This window comes from Micromesistius poutassou, assembly GCF_964030765.1.
Source record: "Micromesistius poutassou genome assembly, chromosome: 23".
Classification (NCBI taxonomy): domain Eukaryota; kingdom Metazoa; phylum Chordata; class Actinopteri; order Gadiformes; family Gadidae; genus Micromesistius; species Micromesistius poutassou.
In genome coordinates, this window is record NC_140293.1 from 5705336 (window position 1) to 5730652 (window position 25317).

A 25317-nucleotide genomic window follows, 5' to 3' on the forward strand; every position below is an offset into this window, starting at 1 on the left:
ACACACGCTATAGGAAACGTGGTGGGGAGTCGTCACCAGCGTCGTCACCACAACGATCATGTCCGCATCCGCATCATTGGTATCACGTTATCATTCTAATCATTATCATCTTCATTAGCCCCGTAATCTTCATCTTCATCATGCTACCAGCATCGTCGCTATCACCATCATCACCTTGGTCATAGTCATTATCCCCAACAACGTTGTTAGCACGTCTTCTACGTCCTCTTCTTCATCATCACCATCGTTGACACCATCTTCATTATCATCGATACCCTCATCTTGACCACCACAGTCCTTGTCATCACCACGACCATCATCATCATCATCTTCACAAATGTTTTTCCACATTTTTCTATTTTTTTTTTCAATATATTCATTTGTGTCTCTTTTGTTAATCTATTATGCCTATTGTTTGCCTGCCAGGTCAATAAGAATTTCAATGTACAGAATGACCCTGCGTTTTCTGAACAAATGACAATAAAACACTTTGACTTTGACTTTAGACGCGTTTGGCTCGTTCTGTTGCCAATAAAGCTTTGTAAATCCTCACCAGGAAGATGACGGGAGGGCAGCCGATCAGAGCCATGGCCGTGGACAGCTTGCGTTTGTTCCCGCCGCTGTAGGTGCCGGCCGATTTGTTGGAATACTTCACCAGCCCCAACTTCTGGATTCCCCACTCGGCCACCTTGGAACGAGACAGAACCGAGACACAAAAAAAGAGAAGGGTTCAAAGAGAAACCTTTTGGAGCCGGTGTTTGCATTGTGTGTGTGACGCTCAGGAACCATCTCCCCCCCCCCCCCCCATGGAACCATTGTGTTTCACGGCTCCACCGGCTTCAAAGACCAGGCCCGGCCGCTGGCCCCACAGTAAAGACCTTCCTCGCAGGAAGGTCCGGGACTAATCGCACTCTCTCAAATCCCCTCCCCGGCTACCGGGGGCGGACTCAGCACCTGCAGAATCCATAGATTCACGTCCATGTCGATGCACTTCATTCACTCATCCGCAATCATTAGCAGCTCCAGTGCGGCACTCTTGTTTACCGTCGTACACTAGAGGTTGGGGCCCCCCCCGCCGGCCCCCACTTTGAACAAACAACAGATACAAACACACGATAGAGGGGGACACACAGCTGTGGTGGGTATAGTGGACGACGGAACAGTGCACACATGGCAGAACTTTATACCCTTTAGGAGAGGAAGGGGGAGGTGATCAAAGTGCTGGTACTGGGTTCAAGGCCCGTGGTTTTTGCCGCCAGGCCATTTCTCCCTCTTTTGATCCCTTTGCTCATTTGCTTGCTCGCTTGGCGGGTGGGTGGGTGGGTCAGTGAGGGGGGGGGGGGCGGTTGGTGAGATGCCCCCCCCACTCCAACCTCAGACACCACTGGGGGGGCTTGGGTTGAATAATGGAGAGGCATAAACCACAGGCTCTGGCTGCTGGCCCCACGCGGGTCCTCTTATTCATTATATATGCTCCCCTACTGGCCGGAGTTATCTATCACTGAGCATCCGGACCCTGGAGTTAATGTGTGCTCTGGTGGAGCTGCTGCTGGAGGAGAGTAATGGACACGCGCACACACACACACACACACACACACACACACACACACACACACACACACACACACACACACACACACACACACACACACACACACACACACACACACAGGCGTATAAAAACCAACAGCCTTCCGAAGAGGGACCCGTTACTGTCTTGTTTATGCAAGTAGCTCCTTTGTCGCCGATTGTTTTGTCGTCTTTTTAATTGAACTGGCGCTTTTATTTGTAAAGGAAAAATAAATAAATAAAGGAAGATAAATAAGGAAGTGATTTTGTGTTGGGGGGGGCGGGTGAGTGGGTGAGTGGGTGGGTGGGGTGAGGGGGGTGGGGTGGGGGGTGAGATGCAGTGCAGCAGTTACCATGGCAACCTCCTTCTCCGGAACCCCCCGCAGCCGGGCGTAGAACTGCAGGTGCTCGCGGCCGGTCAGCAGGTCGTCGATGCCGTCGAACTGGGGGCAGTAGCCCATGTTCTGGTGCACCAGGCTCATCTCTGTCCGGATACTGGGAGGGAGGGGGGGGGGAAACATGCATGAAACTATTTATTTTGGATTAAACAAAAGCGATTGTAGTTGGCACCGTAGTCCTGTGGAATCCATCCAGTCTCTGATCTACTATACTTGCATCTGACCACTAGGGGCAGTAGTGTCATTGCTGTGTACAGCAATCTACCGCTAGCTATCCTGAGGTAGCCAGTCGATGTCAAAATGGACTCACATGGCGCCGTGTAGGTTAAACACCTGCCATTGCACGAGTAACCTGTCATGGCTGTTCCGGGTTCGCAGGTTGCGTCAATCAAACGTCTGAGCGACAAGAGCGCGCGGAGCCGTTGAAGGGCAGGCCTGTACAGCAACGCGCCCGGGCCCTAAATGAGAGGCGTCGTCGAGGCGCTATGGCGAGCAGCACGGCGTGGCCCTACACATCGCAGCCCCGCAGCACCCATCTTGAGGAAAGCGGACTCAAAGAAAGCAGAAAAGGAAATACTTCCCTTTTCCCATTTCACGCTGCCAGAATCTCCATCAAACGTTTAGGGCACGCAACGCGGCGAGATAAAATAGAAACGAGAGGGGGGGCTGGGGTATGTTTGCCGTTCTCTTCAAGCCTCTCTCTTGCCCGGAGGTGTAGCGCGAGATGTCTCTTTGATCTTTCAAAGCCACATTAATCAACATTAGCACCCCAGTGCGAGCACCTTCGCCTCGCCTCGCCGCAACACAACGTTAATTAACCGCCGTCGTAAATTAACTACATAAAAAAAAAACGACGGCAGCCGACGGCACGCAAAAAAAAAGCCCAAGCGCTCCGGGGCTCTGAGGCACGAGGCAGCAGCAGCACCGCCGGCCGCAAAACTTTGTGTTCCCTCGCTGAGAGAGAGAGAGAGAGAGAGAGAGAGACACCTTTATGAGCGTGCGTTGGTGCGTGTGCGTCACAGACCCGGCGCAAAGAAGATGTTGTTTGTTGCAACGAGACAAGGGGGGGGGGGGGGGGGGGAAACAGGAAATCACACGGCACCGTCTCTCATCAGCGGCGTCAGGGCGCCGGGTGTTTTTCCACGTGTACAGAGTTTTTCAGGAGAGTGATTGCCGCGAGGAGGAGACGAGGAGGAAGATTGCGAGCCAGCGGTGTTGATGAGGCGCACGGCCGTGAAAGGGAATGGGAGATGAGCGAGACGGGTGGGGGTGGGAGCTGAACGCAGACAGGTGGGGGTGGGAGCTGAACGCAGACAGGTGGGGATGGGAGCTGAACCCAGACAGGTGGGGATGGGAGCTGAACCCAGACAGGTGGGGATGGGAGTTGAACCCAGACAGGTAAGGATGGGAGTTGAACCCAGACAGGTGGGGATGGGAGTTGAACCGAGAGCAGAGCAGCAGGTACACTGTCAACCACAGCTGACTGGCTGCTGCTGACAAGGGACAAGGGAATACGTAGATAGTTATATATATATATATATATATATATATATATATATATATATATATGTTGAGATACATAGAGCTAGATAGAAATAAATAAATAATGAAAGAATAAGACAGACAGACAGACAGACATACAGATAGACTTATAGACAGAGATATGGGTGAGGATCGATGTAGGATGAGAAGCATAGAGCTAGATAGAAAGAAAGAAAAAAGAAAGAAAGAAAGAATGAAAGAGCAAAATATCGAAACGATAAACGAACAAAAGAAAGAACGAGACAGACCAACAGACACATAGACTAATAGACAGATAGAATAGAATAGATAGAAGTAGTTAAACGGCGAGTGCTTGCAAGGAAGCACACAGTAATCCCCAGGGGCCACCCCCCCCCCCCCCCCCCAGCAGCCATCTTGGGACTCTAATTATGATGAGTGGCTCGTCGAGGCTAGCGCTAATGCTAGCGGTTAGCGGCTCACCTGTATCCGTTTAGGTAGGCCTCGCCCCCAGAGACCGGGATGTCCCCCGTCAGCATCTTAAAGGTGGTGGTCTTCCCCGCCCCGTTGATTCCCAGCAGGCCGAAACACTGGCGAGGACAAGCGCACAAAAAAAAACGAATCCATAAATAGAATCGAAATAGAATACAATCGTTAGCGAAACAGAGTCGGCGCATTCGCATTTTAAGCCAAAGCCTCTAAGAGAACTTGTTGTTGTTTTTTTTCCACACGAGGAAATAAAAGCTGTTAGTAGACCAATTTGGCACTTGAATTAACTATTTTCACAGTTAATTTGAACCCAGTTCCGTATCAACAAGGCAAACCGTCTGCTTCGTCTTCACCTTCGTCGGAACACGTTCGCATCGTGAATGGCACATTCGTCTCGCCGTTTCTGCGGACGTGCCTCTGTCGGTTTGAAAGCGACCCTTGGGTTCAATCGACGGGCGACCAAGCACGCGTACCCCTCTTTTTTCTTCCATTCCCCAAATCTCCCCGGCCGCCAACCGCATGGAAGCTTTTGCTTCTTTTGTCGGCTGCTGTCGACGGAAAAACCGACAAGCCGGGCTACGGCGGATTAAACGAGAGAGGAAGTATTGATTTCCAAAGGTCGCTGGAGAGAACTGTACGAGAACGTGATGCCTCCCTGACTCTGGAATTATGCTCTGCCCACCAGCCAAGGCCATCCGCGCCATGCTGTAAATAGGCGGTTATAATTTGTTGCAAGCTCTCTCCCACGGGGAGAGGCGTCGGTTTCCTGGGTGTCTCTCTCCCGAGAGCTATAAAAAAACACACACACAACAGCACGATTATTCTGTGGCTTTCGGAAAAGTCGGGAGCACTCTTTTCCTCGCTTCAAAGGAGACGACGGATGGAAAGTTTCCACTAACTATACAAATCTATAATAAATAAATATTTAGTAAAAATACAGACAAACAAGATATATTACTAGTACGTGTTTGGAGTGCTGGAGTTTGTTTGTGGTGCGCGGGTTCAAGTGAGTCAAGTGAATGTATATTTTGAGGCTGAAGTCTTCCAGATTCAGATTTGTTTTGAATAAAAACACATTTAGGTATGGGATCGGAATGTCAATGCCGACAACGAATAAATAAATGAGACAATAAACCTTGTTGGAGTGATGAGATGAAATCCCAAATACACAGCTGAAGCTATCGAGTTCCACACGTCAGACGATGTGCCGGTCAATGAGAATCATTAACACTTAGCATATGTTTTTATACAAGAGCTACACCAATTCCATCATTTGGACCATTGCTATCCGGAACAAAATACTGAAGTACCTTTCCATTTTGGTATCCGCCTAATTAATAGTGTTCATTTGTCCCTTTATTTGGCAGTTGGCTTCTTTTCCAGCGTAAAAGGGACAGAAAAAAAGAAAATAAAGCAACTTGTAATGTATTGAGATCATTACTACTTTATACTGTGTATAAAGATAGATTTTTGGAGATGTCCATTGTCATTACTTTATTGTTAATTTGTTTAACTTTTTATCAAAATGTGCATAATAATAACGTGTGGTAATTCTTATTACTTTCCAGTACTGCAATGACAATCCCATATCCAGTCTGGTTACTGACATATTACATGGTTGGACTGCAGAGAATCCCAACCCAGGGCCTAAGAGCTTATATATCCTCCCCAGCCAAAGAGCGCGCGAGCGCTAGAAAAACACATCACGCTCCTATATTACATTATGGGATGGCGATAGCCCTCCGTCTCACTGCTCCCTTGAAAGCGGCTGACAGGAAGCTGCCTCTCCCATGACCTAGCTTGGCATCGCTGGCTCCTGTACCTATATTTGATTTCTGTCAATCATTCATCCCCTGCTGTCTGTGACCGGGGGCACGGCGAGAGGTGGATTCACCCACAAAAGAGGCAAAGCTCGGAGTAAATAATGCATGAAAAACACGCTCTGTTTGTGTGTGTAAGTGTGTGTGTGTGATTGTTTGTGTATTTGTGTATGTGTGTGTGTGTGTGTGTGTGTGTGTGTGTGTGTGTGTGTGCGTTCCACAGATTATACCTTGCATTATTTGGCTGCTCTTTACATTTGGGATTTGGGAGGCGAACGACCAAAGGTTTGACTTGCTGGCGACGAGCCAATCGAGTTGACTCGCCCCGTGTCAGTGTATTTCAGGGCTGCTGCGTGAGTGTTTTTTGTGTGCACATTTTGACACCGGCTTTAAAGGAGTGTATAAATATGAACGCATCCGTTGGCGTCCATGTGGGGGCGGCGTTGAGCAGCATTACTCTGCGTGATTCGCGATAAAGAAAAGACAGCTGTTAGACAGCACGGCGCTGTGCTGTTTTCCCCGCCTTTTTTGCGTGCTTTACGACAAAAAAAGACGAGTACTGTTTTTCACGCCTTTTCTTTGTCGTAAAGCATGTACAATTGTGTGCTTTAAGGCAAAGAAAAGACTAGAAAAACAGCACAGGGGTCTCGGTATAATGTGAAATGAAGGCACCATCGTCCCAGTGTAGCATTATCACAAGGTTAATTAATTACTAATGTTAATAATATCCGTGGCAGCGCCAAACGCGGGAAGACTCATCTTAAATTAATTGACTCTCTTTTCAAGGAGCTATTGAGATAAGGAAGCCAAACCAGGTGAATATCCTTTATCGTTATGCATTCATCATTTCGCGTGTATTTGCCTAAACAAACCAAATATATGAAATGACTCCAAAACAAATCAATCAATTTGACAATCGCCAATAATATACAAATAAACCCAATACGTGTGTGTGTGCATATGTACAGCCTGTAAGACTAACTAATGATGTTTCTGAAACAATGACTTCAGCAGCTACCCTTCTCCTCTGAGGTGGGTAAACTAATCAACGTATTGTTACACGATAGTACATTGAATTTAAACCTGCAATCAGCTGTTGTTCCTGGCCTCCCATTGTTTCTGATTACTTGATGTTTTGAGTCTCGTGGTTCTAGTCCAACAAACACATGAGGACCCTGAGACTCAATCAAATCCCAATTGATTCCCGTCGATATAATAAGGAGTCGGGCAAACATGGCTGATTGCAGCTCTAATGTCTCAGTTATATTGCAACAATGAGGTCGGACCACCAGCCAACCAATTTCACCTCAATTTTATTATATCAGCTCCATAATAAAACAGTAAGGCTAAAGTTTTGAGAAACGAGACCATGCCTTCACCACTCTCCTCTTCGCCAAAGTGTCCATGTTTCAGTGAGGGGTAAAGTCTGGTTCTGTGTGTGTGTGTAGGTGTAGGGGATGTGTGTGTGTGTGTGTGTGTGTGTGTGTGTGTGTAGGTGTGTAGGTGTGTGTGTGTGTGTGTGTATGTATGTGTGTGTCTGTGTGTGTGTGTGCGTGTCCGCCTGTCTGTCTGTGCAGCACTGTGCTCACCTCTGCAGCAGGTATGCCCACGCAGACCCGGTCCACAGCAGGGGTCTTTTTCCCAGGGTACACCTGTGGTGGGGCGAGAACAGACAGGTGAGATTAATCAAGCAGCCCGGCCGGCGAGAGAGAGAGAGAGAGAGAGAGAGAGAGAGAGAGAGAGAGAGAGAGAGAGAAAGTGAGAAAGTGACGGAGAGAGCGAGAGAGCGAAATTCATAGTGAGAAAGTGACAGAGAGAGAGAGAGAGAGAGAAATATAAAGTCAGAAAGTGACAAAGAGAGAGAGAGAAATTTTAAGTGAGAATGTGACAGAGAGAGAGGGAGAGGGAGAGAGAGAGAGAGAGAGAGAGAGAGAGAGAGAGAGAGAGAGAGAGAGAGAGAGAGAGAGAGAGAGAGAGAGAGAGAGAGAGAGAGACAAAGGGGCGAAGATAGATACATTAATGTATTACATCTGAGTGGTAATTATGTATATGACGCTGATGCTGGTCACATGGGTGGTGGTGATGGGGGGGTCTCGGGGGCAAGCGTGAGAAAACACGGTGTGTGAGACGGGCTGTGGGAGCCCACGTTGACAGGGTACACACGCGTGTACCAGAGCGGGAAAAACAAAACCATGTTTTGTTTGTACCAGGAGTCCCGTTTCCCCGAGGGAGGCCAAGCAGAACCTCAGCAGGAAGTTACCTATAGCGACAGACACCTCCTCTCTTCAGTCCCACTTCAGTCTTTGTTTTCCACGGACGCTCGTGTTGTTTTGACATCGGATTGACAGCGCAACGCGTGACAAAGACATTCCAGCGGTGCACAGATGTGCGTTCCCTTTCATCCACGCACCCCCCCCCCCCCCATCGGACCTCCAGGTTTGGGCTGCCGCGGCAGATGACAGGCGGGCGATGGCGTGCGGTGCGTGAGGGGTTTTTAATCACGGTCTGTCACACACGTGGAGATGTAGAGAGGCCGTGCCACGCTGCGGGGGTGGATGGGGGGGGGGGGGGCAAACCACAGCGTTTAAAAACGGTGAACCGTATCCCTGAAAGATGGGACCGGAAAAAAATAAGCGCATTCCGACTCGTAATGGAAGGCGACGTGCTTCCAGGTATAAACGGGTAATTAGTGTAGAGGCGAATGACATAGGGAGGAGTGGGAACGGTCTCCTGGTCTCCTGGGATCTGATTGGATGGGACTTAATTGAATCGCCTGTCAGACGGAGGAAGGTCAATGACACTATAGGATGTTGTATATAAATTGTCATTTTTAAAACACCATTTGCATACAGCACAGAACACGGTGCTGCAGTGAAGGGTATGTTTGAGACATCTGAATGTGATATTATATTTTTCCCTCATGTGTCATTGGTACATAAATAAATGCAAAATATCCACTTTTGGTGACTTTTTCATGAACTCAAAAGCTGCCATGGCCAACGGTTCATTGAGGAGAGATTCAGTCGTGTATCATGTCATGTACACACAGAAAGAGTTAACCACACAGCCACTCGTTTACAGTAGAATCACTTGTGTGGTTTTTAAACAGCTCATGATTTGAGAGTATTTGACTTTTCCGAACGAGGGTGAATCAATGAATAAACATGACGGACATAAAAACATAAACCCAGAAGCTGCTACTACTAATAGTATATCTCTGTAACCTCTGGCCATACCCAACACTCTGCCATGATTACTATTTATATAAATATTAATAAATAATAAAAAGTCTGGATAACAAAGAGAGCCAGATAAGACTGAGCCGGCCAACAGAGGCTTCTGGTCTCTCGGCCAGACGAGCCGGCGCGTTAAAACCGTCGCATTCTGCGTTCTGACTTTGAGTGGACCTCCCACCAAGATCACGTAGAGAACCAAGAAAGAGTGAGAGAGGGGTGAGGGCCTGGCTCACTTCAACCCCCCCCCCCCCCCCCCCGAGCTCCTCTACATCCCCCCGGCCCCTGACAGCCGGCCTGGCAACAGCTGCCTCGTGTTCGCGTTTGACTCTGAACTTGAAACTTTTTGGAAAAACTTTGAACAGGCATTTCCGAAAAAAAAATCAAATCGAGAAAATGTCGATGAGAATGCTAACGATGCGTAGAGGGATATAACCCGGGCTGACATATAACCGCCCCGCGAGTCGCTACACGTACCGTCGTGGCGTGCGGGAGATGTTTCAAAGACTGAGCTGTTTGTTTTGGTGCGAGGCGATGTTGTTGTGACAGAATGACGTGACAGGTGCGTGACAGGTACGGTTTTATAATGAACAGAAACACAGAGCGGAAGGATTCGCTCCTGGAATGAAGGAACAACTGTTATTATTTTGTTCCGTGGTTCTTGTTGTAATTAGACGTGTTGCATCATGAAAATCTAGACGATCACAGGTAACCACGAAAAGGCGCCGGTGAAATAGGCTTGGTGTTCAATCCTCATAAACCATTGGAAACATAGAATTAATTCTGCAAATGTTCAGAATTTTTCCTGCCACTTAAAATCAGAATCAAAATAGCTTGACGAGACGTGTACAGCTTCGAAGCGAACCTAAACACAAATGCACAGTGAACAATGGTGAACAACAAGGGGTTCACCATTAGTAAGGCCTGGGAAGTTTGGCCGTTACATCTGCCTTTCAGCGCCTGCGTTTACGACCACTTTTCACAGCCTAGCGTCTCAGAAGTGCTCAGCACCAAAGCCCTTTGACGGAGAGAACACAATGTCATTGCTCCGCCGTATACACATGTCGAAGGACCTACTAAATTGGTGTAATTAATTTTTTTCCAACACCCATCAGTGGGGTTTTTGCGAGAGAGAACTGGACAGCACCAACGCAACCTAGTGCTAAAGCTCTACAGCAAACATTATACATGCTATCAAGTGCTACAGCTCTACAGCTTACATTACGGATGCCGTAACTCTACTACTTACAACACAAATGCTACCAAGTGCTGTAGCTCTACAGCTAACTTTATACATGCTATCAAGTGCTATAGCTCTTCAGCTAACTTTATACATGCTATCAAGTGCTATAGCTCTTCAGCTAACAGCAGATATGCAAACCGGTGCTATAGTGCTACGGCTAACAGCAAATATGCAAACATTGTGCTATAGCACTACAGCTAACAGCTTATATACCAGCAGGTGCTACAGCACTAGGGCTAACGGCTAGCGGCTGGGGGGCACACAGCAAAACATTTGTCCAAGCCAGGATGGATGACCGAAAAGAAGAGAGGAGGCGCAGAGGATCTGACAAATGACTGATGGCCCATCGATCGCCTCAAAACACATAGTGAGATTTACGACAGCAGCGGGCCTGTAGCATATGGCTGCTGAGGCCTCATGCTCGTTGATCAAACCGCTGTCCAGACCTTGATCAGACGGGCCGCAGCTGTGGTCAGCACACAACCCATCCCTTCTCCCGCTATGGGGTTTGGTCATAGTCTAAGCTGGGGGCAGTGTTCATGGGTGTCTGCGTGGTACAAAACACACCGGTGTCAGATCACCGTGTTGAGAAACTTCTAGTCGAGGTAATGGCAGAGGTAAAGATATGTTCCCTGCCTTGGGTTTTGATTCACATGTGAACACTGTGTTAGAGCATGTTAACTTGTACCATTCACATAAGTGTTTTACTACCCATTATATTAAAAAAAGCACGCAACAAAAAGATTTGAGTGCGGGTATAAAATCGACATTACAAGAAAAAAAAGGACCAAACACATGAATAAAGGAATATCTCAAACTGGGAAGGCTTTCAAACTTAAACAGCAAAATGCACCAATTGCCGCTGTGAGACCCACTTAGCCGAGACGCGTCACCAAACCATTTCACCCAGCGCCTGTTAACACCGCCGACGCCTGAGAGTCAGAGCGAGCGGGAGAACGGCAGAGAGAGGTAGCGGCGTGCTGCCATGAGAACCACATGATCCGAGTCTACGGTTGGAGTGAACCTCTCGTGTGCGTCCCTAGATGACGCCACCGGCCTAACATCTGTCTGACGGACCGAGTGTTAGAATCTCGACCACGAGGAGTGGTGGCGCGCCCTGCTGCGGCGCAACCATGGCAACGACCACACACAGCACCCCTACCCCCCCCCCCCGGTGCCCCGTATAGCCGCTACAGGGCCCTCGTTCCACTCCTAGGGTCACTTAGTCGTCGCTGGTGTGAGTGGAAACTGGTTAAAGCCGCACGTGAGCTGTGACCAGATGAGAGAGTGTTTGTCTTTACCCACATCACAAAGAGAGCATCTGAATGCTGATTCGTTGAGCACCATGGACAGCTCCTCCTCCTAGTAGTTGAGGCATCTAAACACTTCAGCAGCACGGATAACTCACGCAACTGGTGTGGATGCGCCTAAACAGCATTCGGTTCAGCACCGCGGACAGCTCCCTCGCCTAGCGTTCCACATATCCCTAAACCGGTCGGTTTAGCACCGCGGAGAGCACCCTAACTTTGTGTTGACGCTCATAAAAACCCGTTGGTACAGCACCACGGACAGCACCCCGAACTAGTGTTGATGTTCACAAACACCACGGAGAGCTCCCTCACCTAGCAGCCACACAGCGATCGGTCCGGCGCCCTAAACTAGGCTCGACGTATCCCTAAACTGGTCGGCTAAGCACCACGGAAGAACTCTCTCGCCTAGTTTCCACGTACCCCGACACCAGTCAGTGCAACTCTCACCCAGCAGACCTTCTGGACCTTCTGACACCCAATTTCCTTCAACCGTCACGTGATGCAGAAGCGCATTTTTTACATGCCGTTCCTTGCAAGAGAATTGCAAACTATAGGGATGAACCACTCTATCAACGCTTCGGCACACTAGACCACCACTGTTTATATTCTTCAAAGTTTGTTTTCGAACACATGCAGCAGCTGCAGCAGCAGCCTCTGTTATGAAGTCTCTGGGCGTGGGGGACGCCCGGGTTAGAGGTGTCATGTCAGCAGATAGCCGGGCTTATTGGTGAGGGAGGGCAGAGAGGATGGCCGGTCCTTGGGTTGTGTGGGGTTCTCTAAAGTGCCTCTCCCCCCCCCCACGTTGGATCAACATAATTACAAACCAAATTGATAGTAAACGACGTGACCCGTGAAATAACGACCGGTGGCTGGGGCAGAGATAAAAATAGCCGCGAGTGACGTGCGTGGCACTTTAAATGTTGGATGACGACTGTCAGAACAGCACACCACCTTCCGCAATCGCTCACCACCTTCCGCAATAGACTCAAGACTCACATGTTCGGAGTTCACCTGGACTCTGCATAGCCCCCCCCCCCCCCCCTCTCCCACCCCTCTTACGCACTAATTGTATTTTGTACATCCTGGCGCTTAATGTACTCACTTATTGTGTCTGTTGTACGTCCTGGCACTTAATGTACACACTAATTGTATGGTGAACGTCCTGGCACTAAATGTACGCACTTATTGTATGTTTTCAGCCTGGCACTTAATATACGCACTTATTGTATGTTGTACGTCCTGGCACTTAGCACTTAGCATTGTGTAGCATCTTATCCTAGCTATCTTTGTTGTATACGGGGTAGGGGTAACAATTGTAAGTGCTTGGCACTTATGGTCCTATGAACATCCTTACAGTACCGACAGCGGTATACAGTATTGTTTCTCTTTCTTCTGACAAATGTACTACTAAATCCCCTTAAGATAAGACTTATAAGTCCCCTTAAGACTTATTGTAAGTCCCCTTAAGATAAAAGCATCTGCTGAAGGCCCCCAATGTAAATGGAAATGTAAGACTGCAATGCAATTCTTAATACTTGTCTTAAATGAACCCTGGCGGTTTGTTGATGCAACGCTCCGACAGTGGCTCTCCCTGGACCGCGAGAGGAAACCTGAAGCCCCGACAGCAGCGCTGGAAACAGGGGAGGCGATTCGGACAGGGTACCTTGGTGAGCTCCATGATACGGAGCAGGTCTTCCTGCTGCGCCGGGCCCTGCAGGACCCGCTGGCGTTCCCGGGCGACATCCTGGTCCTCCTCCTGATCCTGAGATAATGACTTTCCCCCAGCTGCCCTGAGGGGGGGCAAGAGGAGAGGAAGAGGACGAGGAAGAGCGCAATGACGTTAGTCACCGGCGCAATAATATCAGAATGGGGAGTCGAACCTTTGAAGGGGAATCGTGAGCTCAGACGTGAGCTCAGGAGTCGTGATCGCGAGTCGTGGTTGTGGTAGCGAACGGATGTCTCCGGAGAAAACGGAAAATCTGCCGTAACACAGTCGTTTCCTTGTAATGTAGTTTCCTTGACAACCATGCTTTGCAAATCAATTAATCAGCCACTAAATGAGTTAGCCGATCGATGAAGAGGTTGACATGTCCCTGACAATTTAATAAGCACTCATAGTTTAACAAATATAGAACGTCAGCTTTTCCTATTAAAATGCACAGCTTTATATTAGCATATTTTGAGGTTATTCAATAATATGAACCATTGGTCATTGTTTTTAAAAAGGTCCAATGGTATAATGAGCTATAGCTCATTATATACATAACATGACTAACTGTCATGAAGGGCTAAACAAACAGCTTAAGGGAGACGTACACATGTCTCATCACATGTTACTGTACAGATGTGACTGGACACCGTACATTTCCCCTTGACTGCTGTTTATGCACCGCCCCTGAGGTCATAGTCACTACGCATCACTGAGGAGCAGGTATCACAGCGCTGTTATCTGGCTCAAGGACAGCAGAGTGTGTGCTGATGGAGGAGGAGGAGGAGGAGAGGAGAGGAGAGGAGAGGAGGAGGAGGAGAGGAGGAGAATGACGAAGAGACCTACCTGGGCTTGCAGAAGAAGTTGTACTGGATGAGCAGGGTGAAGACGAACATGACAGCCCCCTGGATGGACATGGCACACAGGTTCCTCCCCACCATGTCCCAGCCCAGGGGGTCTTTAAAGCGGTCCTCGCCTGTGGGAGGAAACGACAGGAAAATAGGAAATACCAGCCAGCGGAAAAGGAGATACAAGAGAAGCCATTGTTTCTATGAGGCTTTGAATGACTCTTTCATCCATTTTTAATGGCGTCGGCTAGCCATCGCCGTCATATCAAATTCAAAAGCCCCCAGAGGTAGAGTTAAAGAACGAATTGCATTACAGAGTGTCGCGATTTCGTTTTTATTAACCACCCCGGCAAGCTCCCTTTAAAATCATTCGCTCCATTCCGGTAAGTGCATTTTTGAGAGCGGTTTGAGGGTTCCTTTGTGAAACCCCCCTAATTTAGCTTTCCAACCTCGCCTCAAAAGGATCCCTGCGCCCAGTTTCTATGGAGGAGCCGGAGAGATCCTTCACACCCGCCCTCAAAGAACCACGTGGACAAATCCTTATTGTGTCCTTTTTTACATGCACCCTGTGTGTGTGTGTGTGTGTGTGTGTGTGTGTGTGTGTGTGTGTGTGTGTGTGTGTGTGTGTGTGTGTGTGTGTGTGTGTGTGTGTGTGTGTGTGTGTGTGTGTGTGTGTGTGTGTGTGTGCACACGTATGTGTGTGTGTGTGTGTGTGTGTGACAGAGAGAGAAAGAGAGAGGATGAGGGGGGCGGTGGTGTGGGGTGGGCCTGGGAAGACATGGGAAGAAAGGAGAGCGTTTTCAGCCTCATTCTCTGGTAAATAGCCGCCTTCTCCACCACTGGGCCCTTTTTAAGTTGTGATTGCTTTTCTCGTCATGCCCTCCACTGCCGCCCCGCAAATGATTCATCAAACTCTGTATTTTCACGCTCCTTCTCCACCCGAAGAGACAAGACCTCTCCCGCAATGCTTTCACATGTCAACTGCCTTTCTTCTCATCTTGAATATCTGCCCACAAGCTCACCGCATCCCTTTCACTACCTCCAAGTGGGGATCCTCCACGACCGAGGTTCACCTCCTCTCACGCTCCTCCACTACCTCAGTTCACCTCCTCTCACGCTCCTCCACTACTTCAGTTCACCTCCTCTCACGCTCCTCCACTGCCTCAGTTCACCTCCTTTTCACATTCCTCCACTACCTCCTATCACCACCACTCACTCTCCTACTCCACTTATGTTCACCTCCACTCACGCTCCTCCACTACCTCTGTTCACCTCCCCTCACCTCCTCTCACACTCCTCCACTAGCTCTGCTCACCTCCTCTCACACTCCTCCACTAGCTCTGCTCACCTCCTCTCACACTCCTCCACTAGCGCTGCTCACCTCCTCTCACACTCCACTACCTTCATTCTTCTCCACTGCGCCTCCATCACCTCCACTTGCTATGTTAACCCTCCTCTCCCGCTCCTCCCCTACCTCCCATCACCTCCGCTCGCTCTCCTATACCGCTTATGTTCAAGCTCGCTCACTTGCCCTGTTCACCTCCTCTCACACTGCTCCATCGCCTCTCACATGCTCCTGTCGTCTCCTCTCCCCTCGTCGTGTCCGCCTGTCACTACCTGCTAACTGTCTCAATGTAACGGCTGTGACAGGTGTGTGTCCACTGGGAGGGAGTGATGGGACTCGTTTAACTGAACAAAAGCTCCACTCTCATAGGCCATTGATTGCTGCTACGTGGTACCGGTGGCGGGTCGTTCCTCGGAAGGAACTGAATGAGCCTTTAGTTGGGTTGAACTTTGGGAGAACTCTTTTTATTGCCCCCCGCTCCCTTGTGGACTTGAAGCAACCAGTGAAGGGAACCCATTGAAGGGAGAGTGGATATTTGGCATCAGTGTGTAAAGGGAAAAGCGCAATATTGGCATTGCACTCTATCAAAAATACAACCTTACAATTAAACATACATACATTTTGCTTCAAGGTGGAGTTTATTGATTGGAATTAAATGAGATGTTATAGTCGTCTCCCTCAAGACATTGTTGCAATCCTATCTTTGTGAACACCTACACTGTAAAAGGAATAAAACTGAAATATAAACCGGAAAAATAAAAAAGGAAGACCCTTACCAAAGCTGCTGAACAGATCGGCCATCGCCTCGTTCTTGGCCATGTCGATGAGTCCACGGCCCAGACAGAAATGGGGGAAGATCAATAGCACTTGCTTCACAATGTCATTGATGCGGGCCACACTCTATTGGAGAAAGGTAAAAGACACACACACACACACACACACACACACACACACACAGACACACACACACACGGGTGAACACGTGGACTACAGAACTAGGACAATGAAACGCACAACAGCACACGACGGAGAGGCCTGGAGGTAGGGGGAAATGTTGCCCTTGGCAATCTGTCTGTCTGGCCCCCGGGGGGGCTGAGATATCCGGCAACTGCTGGAGGGGGTTGATCTGGTTAGCGGCGGGGGGGTGGGGGTGGGGGGGGGTGGGGGGGATTTTTTACAGAATTTTCCAGAAAGGTCGAAAATAAAATGAAAGAGTATGCGCTTTTCTATCCACTACTAATGACTATTAGCAGTGGACTCACCAAGATAAGCAGTAAGGTGCAACTGATCCTCCTGCCGGGTGCCATTGTACCACTGAAGAAGAAGAGATGACCTCATTCAAAGAGCGACCTCATTGGTCAACGCGTGCCCGGTGTCTTTCGAACAGCCGTCGTTGCTCCACTCTCCAGTGGGACGGAGGCTTGAGTGACATTTAAGCAACGTGATTTCAGCACACCATCAATTATTCACACTTATTCTCCAGATCTGTTTACATTGCACCGAGTTGCATTCATCTTCTGTTGACATGCCGACGTGTCCTCCTCCCTCAAGCATGAAATTCTTTTTTCGATGTTCTTTTTTTGAACATCCAAACTGAACTTGGATTTAAAAACAGGGGGATTGAAATAAAATAAGAGAGATAGAGCGGGAGAGAGAGAAAGCAAGCGTGAGAGACAGAGACAGAGAGAGACAGAGACAGAGAGAGACACAGCGAGAGAGAGGGAGAGAGATTGAGAAAGCGAGAGAGAGTGAGAGAAAGCGAGAGAGAGAGAGAGAGAGAGAGCAAGAGAGAGTGGGGGAAAAGGTCACACTGCCGAGCAGAGAGAAGAGGCTCTGATCACGATGAGCACCAGAGACATGGCGATACACGTGTCGTGTCACCGCGCCGCGGCTGCACACCGCGGAAAGGCCGGCATCAAGAGTCTTGATCCACGACAGGCGGATCGTGGGCGGACTACAAATCGCCGTCCGTCGCCTGAAGATAACACCACTTTACCGTGGCCTTGGCGTGTCTCCACTCTGCCGTCGTCGGCGCCTCTTTGTTGTTGTGTTGTGTATTTCAGTTTCCCCTTCTCCACCTGTCCACCACATGTCCTTTGCCCCCCTCCTCTCTCCTGAGCGTCTCCGTCAACCCCCCCCCCCCCCCCCCACCAGTCCCCCGTTACTCCCCCCCCCCCCCCCATTACACACCAGTCCACCTCCCATGTCCCCCTGTCAGCTCTCTTTTCATCTATCTGTCATGTCCGATTTCTGAGCTTCTTCATTAAAAGTGTATTTTTCTCTGTCACGTTTCCCAGAGTGCTCGTCCGCGTTCGGGTCCGACGCCCTTTTTGCTCCTGCTGCCCCGTCAGCCGCCATCACGCCGTACACTGACGGGCCCCGGTCACGCCGCGTCCACACTGCACGCGTCCGGCGACGGATGACGGAGGTATGGGGGCTTTTGGACGCATCCATGTGTTGTCCCGGGTTGAATTACAAAGGCGATTTCATTGGACATTGTATGTATTTTGCGTATACTTAATAATATAATAAATAAGTAATATATTATAATATATAATATAGAATATAATATAACTCATAACGCGATCTGATTGGCCGACGGACCAGTCTCTCCCTGAAAAGTTGAACATTTCTCAACTTTTTTTGACGCAGGCAACGGGGCCGACAGAACGGACGGAGCCGCAGTGCATTTCGAGAGCGGGCCGTGCAAAGTCAACAAGGTCCGTCGGCGGACGTGTGCGGTGTGGACGCGGCGTCACAGTGACACAACCGACACGTCTGTATTGACTCACCAAACCAGAACGACACTAATGGAGGGATCACCCAGGCCTCATATTCTCATGTCCCTGGTTGGTCCATTTGCATCCCCTGCCGCCGCCGGGGGCTATAATCAAGGAGCGCCTGGTGAAACCTCGCTCGCCGTAATTGTATAAATAAAGACAGAGTGGAAGAGAGCGCCGCGGCTGAGTGACAGCCCGGGGCCAACGATAAAGTGATAATGAGGGAAGGGAGAGAGAGAGGGCTGTGTGCATATACAAGGAGGGAAGAGACTACAAATAAGGGGTGAGGAACAGGAGAGGACAGAGCAGGAGGAGGGAGGAGGTGAGGAGAGGAGGGGTGCAGAGGGAAAGAGGAGAGGAGGAGAGGAACGAAGAGGAGAGAGAGAGAGCTGCGTGCATATAGAAGGAGGGAGGAGACTACAAACAAGGGCTGAGGAACTGGAGAGGACATGGGAGGAGGAGCGAGGCAGTGAGGAGAGGAGGGGAGCAGAGGAAAGAGGACAGGAACAAAGAGGAGAGAAGAGGTGAGGAGAGGAGGTGAGGAGAGGAGGGGAGCAGAGAAAAGAGGAAGAGAGGAATGAGGAGGAGAGATGAGGGAAGCAGAAAGACGCCAGAAGAGCAGGGGAAAGAGGAGGAGTAGAGAGGAGCTAGGATAGAGGAGGATGGAGAGGCAAGCGAAGGAGACGAGGGAAAAGGAAAGGAGAGAAGAGGACATGAATCGAGGGCAGGAGATGAGAGGAAAGGGAAGATAAGGGAAGGAGAGGTGAAGGAAGGGAAGGAAAAGAGAAGAGAGGAGAGGAAATAAGAGAGAAGGGAGCGAGAGGAGGAAGGAGGAGAGGGAAGGAAAGACATGGTTGACGGGGTGAAGGAGGAGAGGGGAGAGAGACGGTGTCCACGGGATGCAAAGTGAGACACAGATGAAGAGACGAAGAAAGACAGTGAGGAAATGTGAGTATTGGCACGTCTGACTCGGGTGCTGTTCAAAAGCAACTTTATGCATAATGCATGGCGCCTCGACTCAACAGAGTGTTCAAAGGACTTTCTTACATCCAGAGAGACTATAAATTAGTCATTTGTATTTTATTTTTGGCAGGCCAAGAGGAAGGGCGATGACAAGGGCGGAGGTTGACGTTGGCTGACGTTACAGGGGGGCGGGGGGAATGAAGGGGTGCATTTGAAGACTTGGTCGGTTTACAGTTTACAGTTTGATCCGATGTCGGTGACCCATATTGATATGGGAGGAATGCGTTGATATGGGCTGTGCTCGTTTTCAGCCGGGGAACACGGCTGGAGCATGTACAGTATCTAATCTAATCATCTTTATGGCAAATCTGGTGAAAAGCGACTCAAGTTGTACATGGTTTTGATAACACTCAACCATGGACAGTTCCTAAACGGAGGCCACATTTAGTTATGGTAATAGAAATGATTCACATGTTCAGCTGGCAGTGAATGTTGAATTAGTCAAAATAAAGACTGTATGCTAATCTGGGGTTTCCAAACATTTCATTTGCGGCCTCGCCTCAAGTCAAATCACTCACACAATGATGAAACCAGTGAACAGCACCACACACTTCATTCACTATTGAGCCATTTCATCAGTGTCGACTTTAATAAGCCTGAAATACGATATTTCCCAATACCTTTCCCATAATCCATCTGGGTCGCCCATGGTCAAACACTAATGAGCTGATACGGGCCGAATTGCGTGAAAAAACTACGAATAAAACCTGTGCTCCCAGACCAAACAAACTAGCCGTCTGCATACAGAGAGAGGAGGAGGAGGAGGAGGAGGAGGAGGAGGAGGAGGAGGAGGAGTCAATGGAGACGTCGGAGCAAAAACCTTGACGTTGTCCGAGCCGCCAGGACACGGCGTTGTATTTATCACCGTCGCGCGCATCTGCATACGCCCGACGACCCTGGGGAAGATTCAGAAGGGAACGTCGCCGCCGATAAACACAAGCGAGGCGTAAATGGCGCCAGAGTCACCATGCTGATGAATAAACATACGTTTCGGTTCGGGACGGTCAGGAGGGGCGAGTTGAAAGTATCTTTGAAAACTCTTTTGGTTTGTGTGCACGTGGGTCGTTCATGATTAATGCCTCTTTTGGGGACAATTTAAATTATAGAAGAAAGAAAAGACACATTAAATGAATTATAATAATCACAGTAATAATGGATGACCTCCATGTCTGACATCAGCCTCAGAGGGAATTGTGGGAAAAATTAAAGAAACCAAACACATGCCTGGCTTGCAGGTTGATACATGACCAGAATGTGAGCTGTCTTCTGAATGGCCGTCCATCGAGGAGATCAAAAACGCAGAATGCTCGACAATTTTCTTTCCAACTACACCCAACTTTTGGACAGCGAGCCTATAAATCATATCCAAAAGGGCTGGGGTGGTGGGGTGGTGTGGAGGGGTGGTGGTGGTGGTGGTGGAGAGATGGGGTCTCTATGGGTTTCGTCTGCCCCATATTGCCGCTTCCCAGTTCCCCAATGCCATCGACACCGCTGGGAATCCCACGGAAGAATACTGAAACTATAACACACACTACAGGGAATGCTTCCATGAACCCGATGCAAGGAAACAATGAACAATGTTCAAAATGGATTCCACTCTACTGTTTGATGCGGTCCCCGTTCTGCCCACTCGGAAGAAGTCCGTTATAGACTTTCTCACAGTAACGTAGTTACTGGGAATCTTTACATCTTTGTACATATCAGACTACTTGTGTGCCTGTATCCAACTACAGCAGAATTGATTTCCATTCGGGTTGTACACATAGCAATGCAAAGAGCGCTATCGACATCCTGGTCCAGTGCAGGCAGTGTTCACCGACAGAGCGGGTGTGCAGGGACGTGTCTGTCGAAGAAAACGTCCCGAAAGACTTGACTAACACCTCCATACAGCCGGCCTCTAACTTCATCGACAGGTCAGCACGGATGCATGGACACACACACACCCCTACACACACACACCTCTACACACACACACACACCCCAGTTTGGAGCAGGTGTCTGTTGTGTTGGTGGAACAACAACCCTTTTAATGCACACTGTGCAGCGCTGGGATTTGAGGCGATCCACAGGGAGCTGGACATTCCCCAGGTACAGAAAAAAAAAAAGGAAATATAGAAATAAATGCCTGACACCTTTCCCGGGGCCCGTCGTTGTCGCGGAGACAAACTGGGACATCTGTGGGGCCCGCCCTCCTCTTTGACTCCTCAGGGGCTCCGCTTTTTACTTTTTATTTCATTCTTTCTTTCGAACAGCAACAATCTGCGCAATCTCCCCCCCCCCCCCCATGCTCAGAAATACACAACGGTGGACAGAGAGAAAACACAAGCGCACCACCGAGTGCATCGGTCTAACCGCCCGCTACCACGTCGAGAGGAATAACAAAATGGCGGCCGAATGGGGGTAAAGGATTTTCCAAAGCAAACCGTCTGTCGAGAACGGTGGATGTAGCCCTGCCTTCCGGCTAACTGGGACACGCTGTGGAGCTGTATTTTTATATTTATACCGAGCTACACGTCTCAGGTACATTGCCACCTTGTCGAGCGGTAGCAGGGAGAAACCGACTTTTGTCCAAGCGCTGGTACCCTGGAGACGAGCAGGCGGGAAGCGTGCGCTGCGGCGCGTCCTTGTAAATCTAGCGCCGGGCGCGCTAGCCGCTAGCATAGTACCGGCGTCAGCCGTTCTTAATAAAGCCGCGGCGTTCCCCGATCACGCCGGCAAATAAATCGCATGAACGGCGAGCGTATGAAACGTGTAATTCTACAGGGACATCGTCCGACAAAGAGAGAGCCATCCGACAAAGAAAAATCGAAGTCAATGAATCATGACTAAGACATCATCTGCATACAAACAAAGTTTCTCGTAAGCGATCAGGCGGGAAAAAGGGTTGACGATATAGGCTGGTGGCGGTGAGGGGGTTTGACTTGTGAACGGTTGTTGGTTTGTTTGAAGGCCAAAGTGTGCCGTCTACCCATAGGCTCAGAGCTGCTCATGAACGACGCGCTTCTAAAGCGGTTCATGGGCAGGTGACTCTGGATCAAAGCATCTGCGGACACCTCCAAAACATAACAACAGATAGGAAACTCTATGCCAGCGCTGAGGTGAGGCAGAACGGAGACGTCTGAGTCAGAGCCTGAGGTGAGGGACGAGAGGGACGAGAGAGTGGCTCAAGGCCGCGACACTTTGGGTGGGGAGTGCTGCCTGAGACTTTCTGAGGGCCTTCGTCATCAGAGGTGACTCGTGCCATACGTCAGAGCGAAGACACGAAGGGACAGAGCCGGAAGAGGACATACGAAACGTAAATCAGGGAAGAAGAGGGACTTATTATTTGAAATGAAGATTGAGCTCAAACTATGAAACCACAAAAACGACAAAAATTGCAGAACCCGAGGTGTAATTAGCTCTGTCTATTTACAGCTATGGGGTGTGCAGACGAGGAGTGAATATCACAATGGATGCAGGTCAACAACTCGCTCCTTTTGTCTCCATTCAGCCCGTCAACCGAAGCAGACATCAGTAGACAGAGAAAAACACGAAGCGCTTTGAAAATGGATGGCAACACTTTTTAAGAGAAAGACAGCGCTAGTTCGCCCCGACGATTAAACATTGAAGGGAACGGAGGCAAACCGACACCTCTCCAAGAGCGCTTGACAGTGTAAAGGAAATACATTAGAACGACATTAATAATATGTCGTTATTCCCACATTCCGCATACATTACCCGATGTATGCGTTAGAAGCTGTAGTGTGTGTGTGTGTGTGTGTGTGTGTGTGACTTGTGTGAGTGTGTACTGTCAATCTGTTCATGCATGAGTGCATTTGTGGGTGGATTTGTGTGTGTGTGCGTGTGCGTTTGTGCACTTGTGGGAGCCTGAACGCCCGCCTGAATGCGGGCGTGCTTAAGTACATATCTGTGAGTGTAAGTACATGTCAGTGTGTGTACACAAGTACATGTGCCTGAGTGATTGAGTCAGGGAGAGTGTGCGTCCACATTCATACTCAAGGATGAGGGAAACTGAGGGCTGTCCTTGTATGTCCGTCTTTATGAACATATGGCGTATGCGTGTGCATGTACGTGTGTGTGCGTGTACGTGTGCATGAGTCCTGTGTGTCTGCGTGCGTGTTCACACTCAAGGATGTTAGAGGGCCGTCCTTGCCTGTCTGTCTGTGTGAGCATATGCCTGTGTGTGTGTGTGCATGTGTGTGTGTGTGTGTGTGTGTGTGTGTGTGTGTGTGTGTGTGTGTGTGTGTGTGTGTGTGTGTGTGTGTGTGTGTGTGCATGTGTGTGAGTGTGCCTGTGTGGGAGTGCGTACACGTGCATGCATGTGTGCGTGCCTGTTTGTGTGCTTGCCTGTGTGTGTGCGTGCGTGCCTGTGTGTGTGTTCGTGCATGCCAGTGTGCGTGCGTGCCAGTGTGTGTGCGTGCCAGTGTGTGTGCGTGTGTGCGTACACGTGCGTGCATGTGCGTGTGTGTGCGTGCGCCCGCCCAGTGGGAGGGAGAGTGAGGGGGGGGGGGCTGACCTCGTCGTCAAACAGCTCCATGAAGAAGGTGGCCACGCTGCCGTTGATGCCGATGAAGAGGTTGATGCAGGTCAGCACCACATAGGCCGTGCTGGGCACCGAGAAGAGGAAGGTGAAGGGGTACATCATGGGGGTGATGGACCACCTGAGGGGGGGGGGGGGGGGGGGAGAGATGGAACGCTTTCACTCTCACACTCAAGACGGACCAAGGGGGAGGAAAAGGAGGGCTCTGCTGAATGCTAAAGCGTGTTGTTGTCTGGTCAAGCTGTGAGGGCTATCTGGAGTGAGGGCTATCTGGAGTGAAGTCAAAGTCACTTTATTGTCAAGTGTGTTACATGCATGACATACAACACAGATGAAATTGCAGTCCTCTCTCTTGGTCCCACGGTGCAAACAAGCAATAAAAAAATAAATTTTCTATTAGTAGAAAATATAAGTGTGAGTGAGGGCTATCTGGAGTGTTACTTTGTGTTCCAGGTGTGATTACAAACAGGCGGTGTTAAATGTTGCTAGAAATGTGGTTGTATGATTATCATTTTCAGTTATCAGTTAATCAAAGACGATGATTAAAAGTTACAAGCAATCCAACTCCTTCTGACTGAAATTAAGTGCTCGTTATGGTTTTTAATAAATACAAATATTACACTCTGACACGTGGTGATAAAGAAACGGTTTCCAGTGTCGACGCCTGTCATTTTAATTGATTTGCCTGTTCTTCCTCCACAGTCCATTTCAGCTCTGATCACCGTCAGAGCTGGGCTGACGGGAGTCACGGCGGACGCCCGGCTAAGAGGAGCGAATCGGGGCCTGATCAAACCACTTACCCGTACATGAAGAGCAGCAGGATGAGAGCGGGGAGGTTGGGGGGCGAGACGTAGGCCTTTTGTTGGAAGCAGAGGAAGATGAGGATCACGATGAAACACGGCACCGCGTAGTTGCACTGTCAAAGGAAACGCAACGACGACGACAACGGAATGAACCAAACTGGGACTTCAACTGTTAGCCCCCGTCCACTAGAAGAGCCCCGCCGGGCTCAAATGTATACTTTCTGTTTATACTTTCTGGGCGGACGTGTGAAGTGACAAGATGGATGAATATTTAGCGTGCCTTCAACTTAAAAAATAAATAAAAATAATGTTCCCCTTTCACAGCTATGTTTCCATTGAACAGTGAGTAAACGTGTAATTATGAAATCTATAGATGACTTTTTAATTAGCGCTCGTGTATCTCCGTGTCTCATTTTCTATTAATTTGGCGAGAGAGGGCGACGGAGCAATCAAACCCTCTCGCAGAGTGCAAGTGGTCTGTCAGCGACACATTTCCCTGAGTGCATGAATAATGGTTTTGGCATTTTAAAACCAGTGAACTTTTTTTTTTCTCTTTTTAATGGGATTTTAATGGTTTGTTACAAGTGGATGAAACATGTTACGGCTTTTTGACGAAAGCTTTTAAATTTAAATCAGTCGACACCACATTATCATAAATTTGTCTCCCCATGCGCGTGTCTCGTGCGTCTCCCCCCCCCCCCCCCCAAG

General features: G+C 49.2%; 1 protein-coding gene across 1 annotated transcript in view; it reads right to left on the reverse strand.

The window, feature by feature from the left end:
- LOC311368740 (phospholipid-transporting ATPase ABCA1) overlaps positions 1-25317 on the reverse strand; it is a gene marked incomplete at both ends in the record, with an annotated part of 125842 nt that overhangs the window by 11460 nt on the left and 89065 nt on the right. Inside the window, 9 exons of the mRNA XM_084487525.1 lie at positions 554-688; positions 1923-2064; positions 3951-4057; positions 7366-7428; positions 13226-13352; positions 14117-14246; positions 16240-16363; positions 23783-23927; positions 24607-24722. Coding sequence (XP_084343651.1) covers positions 554-688; positions 1923-2064; positions 3951-4057; positions 7366-7428; positions 13226-13352; positions 14117-14246; positions 16240-16363; positions 23783-23927; positions 24607-24722 — 1089 coding nt within the window. The remainder of the gene's footprint in view (positions 1-553; positions 689-1922; positions 2065-3950; positions 4058-7365; positions 7429-13225; positions 13353-14116; positions 14247-16239; positions 16364-23782; positions 23928-24606; positions 24723-25317) is intronic.